This window comes from Myxocyprinus asiaticus, chromosome 35, assembly GCF_019703515.2.
Source record: "Myxocyprinus asiaticus isolate MX2 ecotype Aquarium Trade chromosome 35, UBuf_Myxa_2, whole genome shotgun sequence".
NCBI lineage: Eukaryota > Metazoa > Chordata > Actinopteri > Cypriniformes > Catostomidae > Myxocyprinus > Myxocyprinus asiaticus.
This window is the reverse complement of record NC_059378.1, coordinates 42,824,142-42,840,179: the sequence shown is the minus strand read 5'-3', so window position 1 is coordinate 42,840,179 and position 16,038 is coordinate 42,824,142. Positions and strand designations below refer to the sequence as shown.

General features: G+C 45.9%; 1 protein-coding gene across 2 annotated transcripts in view; it reads right to left on the bottom strand.

Moving 5' to 3' along the window:
• Nucleotides 1–16,038, bottom strand: part of LOC127426469 (filamin A-interacting protein 1-like) — a 115,659-nt gene that overhangs the window by 62,043 nt on the left and 37,578 nt on the right. For both annotated transcript variants that reach the window (XM_051673306.1, XM_051673307.1), the window contains 2 exons: nucleotides 11,298–11,561; nucleotides 1,566–1,739 (listed from right to left, as the gene is read on the bottom strand). In XM_051673306.1, the coding sequence (XP_051529266.1) occupies nucleotides 1,566–1,739; nucleotides 11,298–11,555 (432 nt within the window). In that variant the 5' untranslated portion in view covers nucleotides 11,556–11,561. The remainder of the gene's footprint in view (nucleotides 1–1,565; nucleotides 1,740–11,297; nucleotides 11,562–16,038) is intronic.

The following is a 16,038-nucleotide window of genomic DNA, read 5'->3' as shown; positions in this document are numbered from 1 at the left end:
ATGCACCATCAGATCCAGCAGAGGTGAATGAACAGTCGTGGGAATTCAGCTCAGAGAGCATGACCATTCGGCTCCGAAGAGAAAATCTGAATGAGTGGTTGGATACCAGCTGCTTTTATACCTGTATGTCCGGGGGAGTGGCATGCAAATACCACTCGCCAATTTTCATTGGTCTTTTATCAAAGACCAGAGGTGTCTCGGGCTCCCAAGAGTGACCCCTAGTGTCACTACATCGACACAACGTCGAGTGAGTGACAGATTGGGAACTGTTGTTTCCAGCTAATGACAGCAAATCAAACACACACACACACACACAATACATGTTTGCAAAGTAAATTTTTATTATAGAAAGTTTGAAATTGCAAAATGTTTATTTTGATTCTTCTGTTTTATTCTCTAATTGAATTTTCAGAATTTTGCAGTTCATTTCTGTTTCTTGATGTTTATTTTCTTGACATTATTATGCATTTACTTTGCGTTATTAAATGTTTATGTTTGAAGTAAATAATTGTAGAAAAATGCTTATTCTCTTTGTAACACCATGGTCAGGTTTGATTGCAAGCATAATGACATTAACTGCAAAAACTGGCACTTCAAATCAATTTTAAAATGATAAAATTTGACAAATAATAGTTTAAATACATATCCAAATGCATATCTTGTGATAAAATCTAAAATTAGGTTACAACAAGTCATCATACTACACAGTATATGTCTACAGTCATCTACTGGCTGTTACTGGCATGACATGGTGTTCAAGTCATGTTATTTATATTTTGTTCACCAGATGGCAGCAATCTGTCACATTATCATATTTTCTTCATGTTTAAGCTTATAGAAGTGTAGGTTCTGAATGTAATTTTTTTTTCTTCCAAAAATTAGCTTATTTGTATATGAAAATTAATGGTAACATTTAGAAATGCACATAAGATCAAAATAAAAGAAATGCCTAATTTTATTGTTCTTACTTCAGGAAGACATTTTTTTATCATTATCATCATCATCCAAAAAAAAAGGGTTCCGCATCTGACCCTTCCGGTCAAAAATGACCATGAATACCAAAGGAATGTGCCATTTTTGAATACCATAGGAGAGTTAAGATACGTCATGGAATTAGCATGGTACATGTTCAAAAACAGTACCATGGTTCTTTTTATACTTTTTTGTTAGTGCACCATACATGTATTTACTGTACATACAGTATTCTACCCAGAAGTGATTAATGGTGCTTTCACATCAGGTCGGAATTACTACGATTCCGAACAGTAAAAAGCATTCACATCTTTGTAGATGTGGTGATGTCATGTAAAATGAACCAATATGGCAGCAACCTCAACAGTTAAAGATATATAACACGTATTTCTGTTTGAAATGCCATTTTACTACAGCCACTGTTACCTGGAGGTCTTTCTTTCTACTTAAAAGGTTTTAAAAGAACATATAGAGGTGAATTAATTAAGTGATGAAATATTTTGCTGTCAATAACAACAAAGCCGCAAATGGATCAGTTTTGGCATTCTGGACACAACACGACGTGAACGCAGCATTAAATGTACCCATCGTACCTCCGTCATGGGTTTCTCATAGATGTCGTCCTGCCAGCTGCTGTTTTCGCCCTGTATCGCGTCTCTCTGCAGAGCCTTCAAAACCTTCTGAGGCGTTACAAAGCCATATTTGGCCTCCAGAAGAGCCAGATCGATTTTATCTGCTCTTAGGACGGTGATGACCTCGTCTCTCGCCTGCAACAAACACATACATGGTCTTATTAAAGGAATGTTGCAAAAAAGACAATTACAGCAGTGCACTTACAATATAAATCTATGGGGGCAAGAATACTGGAGGGTTCAAAAATAGATATGGCAGCTTGTGTTTTTGAAAGAAAATTAAATGTGGAAATAAATTATTAATTTTGAAGGGAGTAACTAAGAGTTTGAGTCAGGGATATTAAAAGAAGTAACTATAAACTAAAATCAGGGGTAAGTGGGTACAAGTGGGTAATTTAAAAGCCTCAAATCAGGGATCAGATCTGAATCACAATTCCAAGTATAGTCTTGAAAAATTAAACCAAGTCTCAAGATATCAAGATTGTAATAAAAACAAAAGTATCTTTCCAAATACCTTTTTCTATTGATATGTTTGTCCATTACTTTAAATTAAGTCCATTCACAAACCAATTCCCTAATTTTTCAGTACATTGAAATTTATTTATCTGTCTTTGTCTAGTTGTCCACTGAGTATTTGTTTCTAAATCAGACATTTTTAAATTCCATGTTCAACTACAGAGGTACTGATATTCTGTTTAGAAAAAAAAAATTGGGTTCTGGCATCATCTTTATGGTATTGTTCCCAATTTCCTGCAAAGTCTGAGCTTTAACTCTTCTAAGGAACCTTTTGGAGTACGCTCTTGGACTAAGTACGTTCGTGAAATATTGAGTATTGTTATTTTACTGGAAATTGTCCTTTTGCGGTAGGATTCATTTTCTAGGTGGATGAACTTCTAGTCAAGCGTCACTGTGTGTGGAGTTTGGAGTTCTGGTATCCTTGCACCTATAATGTGAAGTTATCAGGTTTACCAGCGTTCTGTGGCATGATATCGGTCATTCAGTGATTCTATAACACTACTCTTGTAGTTAAAATGTAGTTTAATGTTAAAGTCTTGTGGATAGACTTCTGAAACAGTGTGTATTTAAATAGCTGTCACTCACTCGACGTTGTGTCGATGTAGTGACACTAGGGGTCACTCTTGGGAGCCCCAAACACCTCTGCTTTTTTGAAAAAAGGCCAATGGGAATTGGCGAGTGGAATTTGCATGCCACTCCTCCGGACATATGGGTATAATGTACGGGAGCAGTGGTTAAGGCTCTGGGTTACTGATCAGAAGATTGGGGGTTCAAGCCCCAGCACTGCCAAAATGCCACTGTTGGGCCCTTGAGCAAGGCCCTTGACCCTATCTGCTCCCGGGGTGCCGTATCATGGCTGACCCTGCACTCTGACCCCAACTTAGCTGGGATATGTGAAAAAAAAAGAATTTCACTGTATATGTGTAAATGTATAATGTATGATAAATAATTTTTAAAAAATAAATAATAAATTCATTAAACAAAAAATTAAATTATAAAAGGAGCTGGTATGCAACCACTCATTCAGATTTTCTCTTCGGAGCCGAGCGGTTGTATTCAGTGCATTGAATTCAATTCCCTCCAAAGACGCAACTCAAAACTGCTGGATTTACGGCACATTTCAGCGGCTTCTCCCCCTCTGCACCCGTGGAGTGCAGAGAACGCCCCTGGGCGCTTCGGCAGAGCGAAAAAAGAGAGTATATTCTAAAAGAGTATATTTTCATTCACAAAAAGAGCGGCACACACGGAACGTCTTTTTAAAGATGCCTTTCTGTTTGTGTGTTATTCCTGGTTGCGGTTGTTATCTCTCCGCTTCTGATGGCCACGATCGCTGTCTTATGTGTCTGGGCGCTGCCTACACGGAGACATCATTCATGGATGGGTCATGTCCTCATTGCAAGAACATGACCATGGCAACATTGCGGTCGCGGCTTGCTTTCGTAATGGGACTTCCCATTCCCCAGCATGCTCGCTTGCCCCGGTCGGGCGCTCGGACGAGACCGCTGGCTCGTCTCAGGGCAAGTTCGACCTCTTGTTCAGAGCCCGGGAAGATGATGAGTTATCGAGCGCAGCATTGGAGAGCGGGCTTATCCAGTCGGACACAGGCTTCAGCTGGGCTTCCTCCTTCGGGAATGGTCGCCCAGTCTCAGGCCGACGCGGAAATGACGGACATGCTTTCCCGGGCGGCTGCGAGCATCGGGCTAGAGTGGAACCCTCCACTCTCCCCTGAACCCTCGCGGCTCGACGATTGGTTCCTGGGCTCAGGGTGCCACCCACAGCCATGCCCCGCCCTTTCTTTCCGGAAGTTCATGAGGAGCTGACAAGATCATGGGAGGCACCTTTTACTGCCTGGTCACGGTCTTTCAGCTCCCCCGCTCTCACTAACCTTGATGGTGGAGCGGCCAGGGTTTATTCGGTGATCCCCAGGTGGATAAGGTGCTCGCGGTGCACTTGTGTCCGCAGAGCGCCGCCACCTGGCGCGGGCGCCCGAAGCTCCCACCCAGGGCCTGTAGGTTTACATCGTCCCTGACGACTAGGGCCTACGGTGCCGCTGGATAAGCCGCCTCCGCCCTGCACGCCATGGCTCTCCTGCAAGTTCACCAAGCCAAGGCGCTAAAAGAGCTGCACAAGGGTAGTCCTGTCCTGGGATTCATGCAGGAACTGCGCTCAGTCTCACGGGCAGGTGATGTCCACCCTGGTGGTCCAGGAGCGCCACCTTTTTTTGAGATGCGAGAGGCTGACAAGGCACGTTCCTTGACGCCCCCATCTCCCAGGTTGGCCTGTTCGGCGACACCGTCGAGGACTTTGCCCAGCAGTTCTTGGTGGTGAAGAAGCAGACGGAGGCCATACAACACATCTTGCCCCGGCGCGGCTCAAGACCCTGTGTCCTGTCTGCTCATCGCCAAGGGCATCCTCCTGCAGCAACAACACCCGCTCCACCGCACCCCGCCCCCATGGCCCAGCCCCAGTGCGGAGCCCAACGCAGGAAGTAGACGCCACCCGTCTCATGGCTGGCCGCTAAGAACCCAAGGAAGGCTTCGAAGTGCCCAGGGGCGAGGAGACCTGCTTCTCTGGAGCTGGTGAACAGACCACTCCATCCCCCGGTGGAGGGCCGGGAGGAGAATCCTTTGTTTCATTTTTTGCCGCATGCCCAAGAGGCTGCGGTACCCAAAAGTTCAACAAAAGAGTGGTTTTCGTCACGTTTTAGGCCGTCCCATTTTTGAAGGTATGGCGCTCCAGCAGTGGACCCCCCCCCGCCCCGTGCGCCCAGCAGTGGCACAAACACACCCACACAGTTCCGGTGGACTACGAGGATGAGATTCCTCCTCCCCCCTCCTCAGCCAATCTTATGGTGGGTGGCAGGAGCCAGGTAAGTGCTTCAATGTCCCTGGACTCAGCACGGCCACAGGCCTCGAGTCTCCTCGACATGGCACCTCGAGCTCAGCCCCGTCACGAGGCCCCACCTGCCAGTACGTCCGATGTGATCATTCCCTTGGTTCCCCTCGCCCGGAGTTTGGGCGCGTGGCTCGTGCTTTCCAACCCGTCGTGATGGCTGACCCAGACCGTCCAACTCGGCTACGCGATTTAGTTCGCCAGGCGCCCGCCCAGGTTCAGCGGCATCCGCTTCACCTTACGTACGGCGATCGCGACCCTTCTGCGCAAGAGCGCGATAGAGCCTGTCCCTCCATTCGAGATGAAGAAAGAGTTCTACAGCTCTTACTTCATCGTACCGAACCTGCAAGTACTGAACCGGGCTTTGCACAGACTCCCGTTCAAGATGCTGACACAAAAACACATTCTAGTGAGCGTCCAGCATCAAGATTGGTTCACGGCGGTAGACCTGAAGGACGCGTATTTCCACGTCTCGGTTTTATCTCAGACCCTTCCTGCGGTTTGCCTTCGAAGGCCAGGCATGCCAGTACAAAGTCCTCCCCTTCGGCCTGTCCTTGTCCCCTCGTGTTTTCACTAAGGTCGCAGAGGCAGACCTTGCCCCGCTAAGGGAACTGGATGTCCGCATCCTTAACTATCTCGATGACTGGCTAATCCTAGCTCACTCTCGAGAGTTGCTGTGCGCACACAGGGACCTCGTGCTCCGGCACCTCAGCCGACTGGGGCTTCGGGTCAACTGGAAAAAGAGCAAGCTCTCCCCGGTCCAGATCATCTCTTTTCTTGGTTTGGAGTTGGACTCAATCTCGATGATGGCACACCTCACAAACAAGATGGAGGACAGCGGTTCCACTGAAACTTTTTCAGAGACTCCTGGGGCATATGGCATCCTCAGTGGTGGCCACACCGCACGGGTTGATGCATATGAGACCTCTTCAGCACTGGCTTCAGTCTCGAGTCCCGAGATGGGCATGGTGCTGTGGGACACATCGCGTGGCCATCACGCCGATCTGTCACTGCCTCTTCAGTCCTTGGACCGACCTTGCATTTCTACGGGCAGGGGTTCCCCTAGAGTAGATCTCCAGGTGCATCATGATTACAACAGATGCCTCCAAGATGGGCTGGGGCACCGTATGCAACAGGCACACAGCCGCCAGCTCCTGGACTGGCCCGTGGCTGCGTTGGCACATCAACTGCCTAGAGTTGTTGGCAGTACTGCTCGCCCTGCGGAGGTTCCGGCCGTTGATCCAGGGCAAGCACGTGTTGGTCCGGATGGACAACACAGCGACGGTAGCGTACATCAACCGTCAAGGTGGTCTATGTTCCCGTTGCATGTCACAACTCACCCGCCGTCTCCTCCTCTGGAGCCTCAAGTCGCTGTGAGCCACTCACATCCCAGGCGACTTCAGCACCATGGCGGACATGCTGTCATGACAGGTTATGCTCATAAGAGAGTGGAGACTCCATCCCCAGGTGGTCCAGCTGATTTGGAGCCAATTCGGTCAAGCACAGGTAGACCTGTTTGCTTCCCGGGAATCCTCCCACTGCCCGCTTTGGTACGCCCTAACCGAGGCACCCCTCGGTATAGACGCGCTGGCACACAGCTGGCCCCCTGGACTACGCAAGTATGCATTTCCCCAGTGAGCCTACTTGCACAGACCCTGTGAGCCTGGGAGGACGAGGAGCAGGTCTTCCTAGTAGCACCCTACTGGCCCACCTAGACATGGTTCTTGGATCTCACATTCCTTGCGACAGCCCCCCCCCCCCCCAGCGAATTCCCCTGAGGAAGGACCTTCTTTCTTAGGGACAGGGCATCATCTGGCACCCGTGACCAGACCTCTGGAATCTCCATGTCTGGCCCTTGGATGGGACGTGGAAGACCTAAGTTGCCTACCACCTGTGGTGGTAGACACGATCACTCAGGCTAGGGCTCCCTCTATGAGGCGCCTGTATGCCTTGAAGTGCCGTCTGTTCGCTAAGTGGTGTTCTTCCCGACGCGAAGACCCCCAGAGATGCGCAGTCGGATCAATGCTTTCCTTCCTGCAGGAGAGGCAGGAGGGGCGGCTGTCCCCCTGCACCTTGAAGGTGTATGTAGCCGCTATTTCGGCTCATCACGATGCAGTAGATGGTAAGTACTTGGGGAAGCACGACTTGATCATCAGGTTCCTGAGAGGTGCTTGGAGGTTGAATCCCCCCAGACCGCACCTCATCACCTCGTGGGACCTCTCTGTAGTCCTTCGGGGTCTATGGGGAGCTCCCTTTGAGCCCTTGGAGTCAGCTGAGCTTAAGGCACTCTCTTTGAAAACTGCCCTCTTGACTGCTCTCACTTCCATCAAGAGGGTAGGGGACCTGCAGGCATTCTCTGTCAGAGAATCATGCCTGGAGTTCAGTCCGGGTTACTCTCACATGATCCTGAGACCCCGACCGGGCTATGTGCCCAAGGTTCCCATGACCCCTTTTAGGGATCAGGTGGTGAACCTGCAAGCACTGCCCCAGGAGGAGGCAGACCCAGCTTTGGTGTTGCTGTATCCGGTGCGAGCTTTACGCATCTATTTGGATCGCACGCAGAGCTTTAGAAGCTCCGAGCAGCTCTTTGTCTACTTTGGTGGACAGCAGAAAGGAAGCGCTGTCTCCAAACAGAGGATCGCCCACTGGGTCATTGACGCCATCGCGATGGCATATCAGGCTCAGGATGTGCCACCCCCTGCAGGGTTACGAGCCCACTCTACCAGGATTGTGGCGGCCTCCTGGGCCCTGGCCAGTGGCGCCTCTTTGGCAGACATCTGCAGAGAAGCGGGCTGGGCAGCACCCAACACCTTTGCGAGGTTCTATAATCTCTGGGTTGAGCCGGTCTTGTCCCATGTATTGGCAGGCACGAGCAGGTAAGTTCCGAGACAGCTGGCTGGGTGTACCGCTTGCGCATAGTGCCTTTCCTCTCCCTTGAGGTGAAGACGTGTGCTCTTGACTCCCAGTCATGTTAACAGCCTGTGATCCCTGGATGACTTTCTTCCTCAGCCCTGTGGCAGTTGAGTTTGCGGAGAAACTCGCTGCCAGCCCAGTACATGTGCTAATGAGGCCCTGTACTGAGGTAGGTGCTCCACATGTGCTGGTCCCCGAAGGCGACCCCATGTGATATCTTCTGCAAAATCGTTTCCCTGTCGGTAAACTGTGTCTTCCTTGGGCAGAGGCCCCTTTGCCCCCGGTCGCCATGCTTTGTAGAAACTCCTCCCTTTTCGGGTAGGACCTACCATGGGACCTCTCCACATGACATACTTCCGACAAGACTCGGTAAGACCATGTGACGTATTCCACTCAAAATACCCCCCCCTCTTTTTGGGGAGAAAAAAAGAAAACAGTTGGGCTAGCCTGTCCCTATTGTTGGGCAGTCGACTTGTTCCTGAAGGACCATTCGACGCTCATAAGAGCACTGGGGGAGGTTACGTGATGGCCTGGTGCACTTGCTACGAGGCACACAGTGGTCTGCCCATCTCGCACCACCAGTCCACGTAACACAGTTTGGATAGTTGTGGCATTTTCGACAACGTCGAGTGAGTGACAGATAGGGAACGTCATGTTTACTTTCATAACCTCCGTTCCCTGATGGAGGGAACGAGACGTTGTGTCCCTCTTGCCACAACGCTGAACTACCCGCTGAAATGGCCGGGATCTGGTCTCGGCTCCTCAGCACAAAACCTGAATGAGTGGTTGCATACCAGCTCCTTTTATACCCGTATGTCCGGGGGAGTGGCATGCAAATTCCACTCGCCAATTCCCATTGGCCTTTTTTCAAAAAAGCAGAGGTGTTTGGGGCTCCCAAGAGTGACCCCTAGTGTCACTACATCGACACAACATCTCGTTCCCTCCATCAGGGAACAGAGGTTACGAAAGTTACCATGACGTTTACTGCCACTGTAAGTGTTTCACTGTAATTGCAATATTTCCCTTTCATGTAATAAACTTAGGGACAAGATTAAATAATTTTGAATGGTAATAGACAGTATGCCACAAATGCTAAACATAAAGTTTAATTTGTATTTAACTCAGAACATTCATGTAAAACAGTTCAATTATTCAACACAAGAATTAATTTACTCTGTCATTCTGTGGCTGTTTGAATTAAATATTCATCAGGTTTTTACAAGTGAAAGGTTTTGAATTTTTATTTACTACTTAATGAAAGTTAGTTGCCTAAAGCTCTAATCAATTTTTTCTTTTCTCTTGGTCTCATTTTATCAGGTGCTCTCTCTCTCTCTCGCTCTCTCTCTCTCTCTCTCTCTCATCTATCTATCTATCTATCTCTCTATCTCTCTCTCTCTGTATCTCTGGAGTCCTTCACAGGGTTTGACTGTCTCTGCTTTATATTAAGTGTTCCGGCATGTCCTCTGGGCAATCTTTTCCTCAGACAGGTCTTCAGACTCACAGATCTGTGATTTAAATGTTTTATACATATCTTAAGGTCAGTGTTCTACAAAGCCCCTTAAAGGATAGTGAGGGAATTTATTTTCTGAAATAGTTTTTCGTTCCCTCGATTATTTTGGTAATATTGTAGTAACCATGACTGTAGTAACCATGGTTAATTTTGTGGTTACTACGTTTTATTCCAAGTGCCATAGTTAAACTATGGTTACTATGGTTAAATCGTGGTTAATTTTCACAAGTTAACCATGGTTTTACATCAGTAACCACCAAATTGTTGCAAGGGAACTGTAAAATGGAAATGTAAAACTTATGGTGAGGAAATGCAAACTACTGCGCGGGAATGCAAAACGTATTGCTGGGGAACGCAAACTATTGTGAGGGGACACAAAACTTTTTGTAAGGGAATGCAAAACTCATTGAGAGGGAACGCAAACTATTGTGATGGAGCACAAAACTTAATGCGAAGGAGCGCAAAACTTATTGTGAGGGAAGGTAAAACTTATTGTGAGGGAACGCAAAACTTATTGTTAGGGACTGCAAAACTTATTGCGATGGAACACAAAACTTATTTTGAGGGAGCACATACACTGCACTATATGAAAACATATAATCCTCTTTTGCTCAGAAAAACTTTTTTTTTTTTTTTTAGCCTTTTCATTGGTCAGATGAGACAAAGGTTGCAGGCTGGACTCAAACCTGTGTCACCAGTGTGAGCACCATGACTCTAAGCAGGGCTCGAGTTGAGGGGGATACGAGGGGATGCCATCCCCCTTGTTGCAAGAAATGGAAGTGTAAGCGGTAGTTCTCACAGGGAGACACCTAGTAGCTCCATGCCTTATCAAGTCAGGTATCTGATCCAATCATAATCCAGCCTCTGCTTCATATGCTCCAGCTTTTGTTCATCTCTCGTTATGTCGCTGTTTGTTTTCACACATGTGAGCGGAACACATGCTATGCCTTTGCTCTCAAACAAACAATCACTTAACATTTGGATTATACATCGAAACGCAACCATCTCACATGCTTTTCTTTGCTTCTCAAGCAAACAGTCGACTTAATATTGGATTGTACATATTCAGTTTACTCACCTTGATGTTTCCACTCCCCAGCGCAGCTCTTCACCAGAAAGATAAGCTAAGACTCCGTTCATTCTTCTGATGGGATTTAAAGCTTTTTCAATGTTCTCTGTTCATCTTAACATACTGCTTCCCAAATCACTTTTTACAACATTTTACTTTTACAAGTTTAATCGGCCAACACCGATTTTCATGTTGCGAGGAAAATTGCGTGTCCCGCCATATCGAGGCCACTGCGCCGTGTGGGATAACTTAGTCAACATTCTTTGCTCATCTGTTTTCAACAGTGTTTGCAAAAAATTCCTGCATTGGGCATCAGCATGCATGCACGTTAATTTATGCATAACTCTTCAGTGTATGGTTTGATTAATGTCTTTTAGTCAGATTTTTCTGTTGGTTGCTCCTCACACAAACCACAAACGCTTATGTCTGCAACGCAGCTGGTCCCTACAATCAAGACACGCAAGTTCACAGTTTCTTTTCTTTTGGGGGAAACAAATGTCAGATATTTAGCTGGTGGCTGATGGCATTTTAGGTTCCCATGTTTTTCATTCACTGATCATTATTTTCATCATACAGCAGCAGTAAATGCTTTTCACATTTAACACATTGGACAACCTTATTTGTCAGTGACTCATAAGTATTAGCCCCCCAAAAATAGAAAAACAAAAGAACTTTCTCTACACCATCCCCCTTGAATTTCTTCGACCACTGACTCTAAGCACTGATCCACAGCACTGACATGAATGAGCAGATGCTGTTAGTGTCAGTGAGTCTCATTGTCTTCTCATCTGACCTGTAGTTCTCCTTCCAGCATGCTGAGGAGAAACAGCAGGTCATCTCGTGACAGATCTCGACTCTTCGCAGCTGATGTGGAAGTTCTCTCTCTCTGTGTTCGGTGTTTGCCACTCGTGTGGTTTCTCTGAACAGTGTCAGTGTCTTCATGAGTGCGTCTCGTCCCGCGACACGCCTCCTCACACTCACACGCTTGCCGCCATGATCTTCCCATTTTCACCTTCCCGCCCTCCTCCAGACTGTTGCTACGAGAACGCATGTTTACCTGCCAGAGGTAAACACAAAAGAATGTTATGTAAAGTGCTTTCATCTAAAACATGAATAATGAACACGTCTATTCAGGCATTATTAATAGTGTGTGTGTGTGTGTGTGTGTGTGTGTGTGTGTGTGTGTGTTTAGCGTGTTCAGACTGATCTGTTCCATCAATAAAGCAGTTGTACTCAGCACAATCACAATCACACAATGTAGTCATCTGAGTTTACCAGTGTAATACTCTGAGATTAAGTGTTAAGTGAACACAACACACACACACACACACGCTCAGCTGTAAAAGTCTTTTATAAAGGCAAGATAACAGCTGTAGATCTTCACTGAATTAGTGTGTCCCGCAGGACAAACCAATATCTGTCACACATTTACTTAGTTAATTACAATGGTGGAAAGTAATGAATTACAACTACTGTCATTGTAGTACTTGAGTGCATTTTTCACTGTAACGTTGCTTTTTTGACTAAAATTAAATCATAATACTTTCACTAATACTTGAGTTTATTAAAAATCAAGTATTCAACTTTGCTACATTCATTTTTCACCAACAGAATACAAAAAATGATATATCCCTGAATGTTCAGCGAGTCATAAAAGCTAAAAAAGCTTCCTGACTGAAACGCGAGTGAACTGGAACGAGTGAAGCTTGGTTTCACGCACAGTGCACAACAGCGTGCTCGGTGCTCATGCAAGTCATTGGCTTCACTTGATATCGCAACACAGAGCACAAAACGTATGCCTTCCATTTGAATTCTGCAGAGACTAGGAAGTCAAACCACTCAAACGACAAGACAGCCTCGACATTATATAGACAATATATATATATATATATATATATATATATATATATATATATATATATAGATGCCATTCGACCAAACAAACACTACTATCAAAGTCCCTCCCACAGGTCTTAAAGAGACAGTACCATTTTAGCACTTGAGTTGAGCTGAACTTTATTTTCATTTTGCTATATGTAGAGACATGCAAAGGAATGAAATGTCGTGCCTCACAGGACCACAGTGCTACATATATAGACATACAAATATCTAGCCTATATAAAAGAGTAATTTAACTAAACAAATACTTTAAATTTTAATTACATGTAACTACACATAGTGCAACAACACAGAGAGTGCAAAAAGGGCAAACAGTGTAAAGGACATTAAAGGCCATAAATACACAATGTATACAATACAATAACAGAGAGGTCAATAGATTTTCAGACCTTGTAAACATGTGTCCCAGGTGAACCTGGATAGCAGCAAGAGGTTAAAGTGGCTAGTGGAGTGTGAATGGCGGTGTGTAGAGAAATGTTCTCGGTTCAGATTGGGGGGTGGGGAGGTGGCGGGGGTTGAGGGCTCTCACAGCCTGAGGGAAGAAGCTGTTGAACAGTCTGGTAGAGCTGGCTCAGATGCTCCGGTACTGTCTTCCTGCAAGAGCTGAAGGAGACTGTGGGAGGGATGGGTGGGGTCCTTCACAATGCTGGTGTCTTTGCTGGAGCACTGTGCAAGGAAAATGTCCAGGATGGAGGGGAGAGGGACACTGATGATCTTTGCAGATGTATTCCCTGTCTGCTGCAGGGTCTTGCAGTCTGCGGCGCTGCAGTTCCCATACCAGACGGTGATGCAGCTGGTTAACACACTCTCAATGGTGCCCCTGTAGAATGTGGTGAGGATGGGTGGAGGGAGACTTGCTCTTTTCAGCCATCGCAGAAAGTAGAGGCAATGCTGTGCCCTCTTGGAGATTGATGTGGTGTTGGTGGTCCAGGTGAGGTCCTCTGTGATGTGCACCCCCAGGAATTTAATGCTGCTGACTCTCTCCACGGTCGAGCCGCCAATGGTCAATAGGAGGAGGTCATGGAGTTTCTCCTGAAGTCCATCACAACCTCCTTTGTCTTCTCCACATTGAGGGACAGGTTGTTAGCACTACACCATTCAGCTAGTTGTGCCATGTACTCTCTGTAGAGTGTTTCATCATTGTTACTGATGAGGCCTACTACAGTTGTGTTATCTGCAAACTTGATGATGTGGTTGGAGCTGGACTTGGCAGTACAGACATGTGTCAGCAGTGTGAAGAGCAGCGGACTGAGCACATAGCCTTGGGGGGTACCTGTGCTCAGTGTGGTGGTGCTGGAAGTGTTGCTGCTGACTCGGACTGACTGAGGTCTTCCAATTAGAAAGTCCAGGATCCAGTTACAGAGGGAGCTGTTGAGGCCCAGAAGGTTCAGCTTATTGATGAGCTGTTGTGGGATTATTGTGTTGAATGCTGAGCTGAAGTTGACAAACAGCATTCAGACATATGAATTTTTGTGTTCTAGGTGGGTGGAGGGTGGAGGATATTGCATCGTCTGTAGAACGGTTTGGACGGTATGCAAACTGGAACAGGTTAAGTGTGTTAGGGAGGCTGGTCTTGATGTAATGCATGACTAACCTTTCAAAGCAATTCATCATGATTGGGGTCAGTGCTATGGGACGGTAGTCATTCAGGCAGGTCAAGAGTGACTTCTTTGGTACAGGTATGATGGTGGTGGGCTTGAGACATATGGGGATGACTGCCTGGCTAAGCGAGGTGTTGAAGATGTCTGTGAGTACATCTGTCAGCTGTTCAGCACAGTCTCTCATTACACAGCCAGATATATTTTCGGGACCTGCAGCCTTGCGTGGGTTAATCCTGGATAGGGTCTTCATCACGTCGGCTGAAGACAGGCAGAGTACCTGTTCACTGGGAGATGTAGGTGTTTTCCGCACAGGTGTTTCATTCTATGCTTAAAACTGTACATAGAAGTGGTTTAGTGCATCTTGGAGGGATGTGTCATCATCACAGGCCTGTGGCATGGGCTTGTAGTCAGTGATGGTCTGAATGGCTTGCCACAATCTCTGTGCGTCTCTGCTGTCAGTGAAGTCATTGTTGATATTTTGTGCATACAGCTGTTTTGCATTCTTGATGCCACGGGACAGATTGTCTCTCGCTGTTTTGAGGGCTGCTTTATCCCCCAATCTGTATGCATCATCTCGGGTCTTCAGCAGCTCACGAACCTCAGCTGTCAGCCATGGCTTCTGGTTGGCATGTGTGGTGATGGTCTTAGTGACTGTCACATCATCAGTGCACTTCCTAATGTAAGCAGTCACAGTTTCAGTGTAGTCTTGCAGGTCTGTGTGATTTGTCATAGGTGGCTGCCTCCTTGAACATGTTCCAGTCTGTGTCCTGGAAGCAGCTTGGAAAATTCCAGAAAATGATGTCAAGCCTTTAGACAATAAGCCAATTAGCTTCTGATAGGAAGTGTCCTGAATTAGTGGTGTACCTGTGGATGTATTTTAAGGCCTCCCTTCAAACTCAGTGCCTCTTTGCTTGACATCATGGGAAAATAAAAATAAATCAGCCAAGACCTTCAAAATTATGGTCCTTGGGAGCAATTTCCAAATGCCTGAAGGTACCACATTCATCTGTACAACAATAGTACGCAAGTAAAAACACCATGGGACCACGCAGCCATCATACCACTCAGGAAGGAGACGCATTCTGTCTCTTAGAGATGAACGTAGTTTGGTGCGAAAAGTGCAAATCAATCCCAGAACAACAGCAAAGGACCTTGTGAAGATGCTGGAGGAAACAGGTAGATAAGTATCTATATCCACAGTAAAACGAGTCCTATATCGACATAACCTGAAAGGCTGCTCAGCAGGGAAGAAGCCAATGCTCCAAAACTGACATAAAAAAGCCAGACTACAGTTTGCAAGTGCACATGGGGACAAGGATCTTACTTTTTGGAGAAATTTCCTCTGGTCTGATGAAACAAAAATTGAACTGTTTGGCCATAATGACCATCGTTATGTTTGGAGGAAAAAGGGTGAAGCTTGCAAGCTGAAAAATACCATCCCAACCATGAAGCATGAGGGTGGCAGCATCATGTTGTGGGGGTGCTTTGCTGCAGGAGGGACTGGTGCACTTCACAAAATAGATGGCATCATGAGGAAGGAAAATTATGTAGATACACTGAAGCAACAGCCAGGAAGTTAAAGCTCAGTTGCAAATGGGTTGTCAGGAATTGTGAAAAACTGAGTTTAAATGTATTTGGCTAATGTGTATGTAAACTGTATATGCAATATAATATATGCAATTTCAATACATAATTTTTCTGATTTAAAATTTTATTGATGTAATAAATGGACTATATTTAAAAAAAAAAAAAAAGAAAAAAAGCTAAAATGTCACCAAAACTATAAAAAAACGAATGGTAAAATAAGATTTACAAAACGTATACTGTATGTCCTTAAATTAACAAGTTAGAAGGTCCCCTGTATAGTAAGAAAAAAGCAAAATGACATTCAAACTGAAATATACCCAAATTAATTTAAATTAAAAGCGGAATCAAAATCGAATCATGATATCATGATGTATCGCGATATATTGAATCGTGACGTGTATCGAAATACACTATCATTACATTTTCAGAACTAAAAAAAAACCTTTA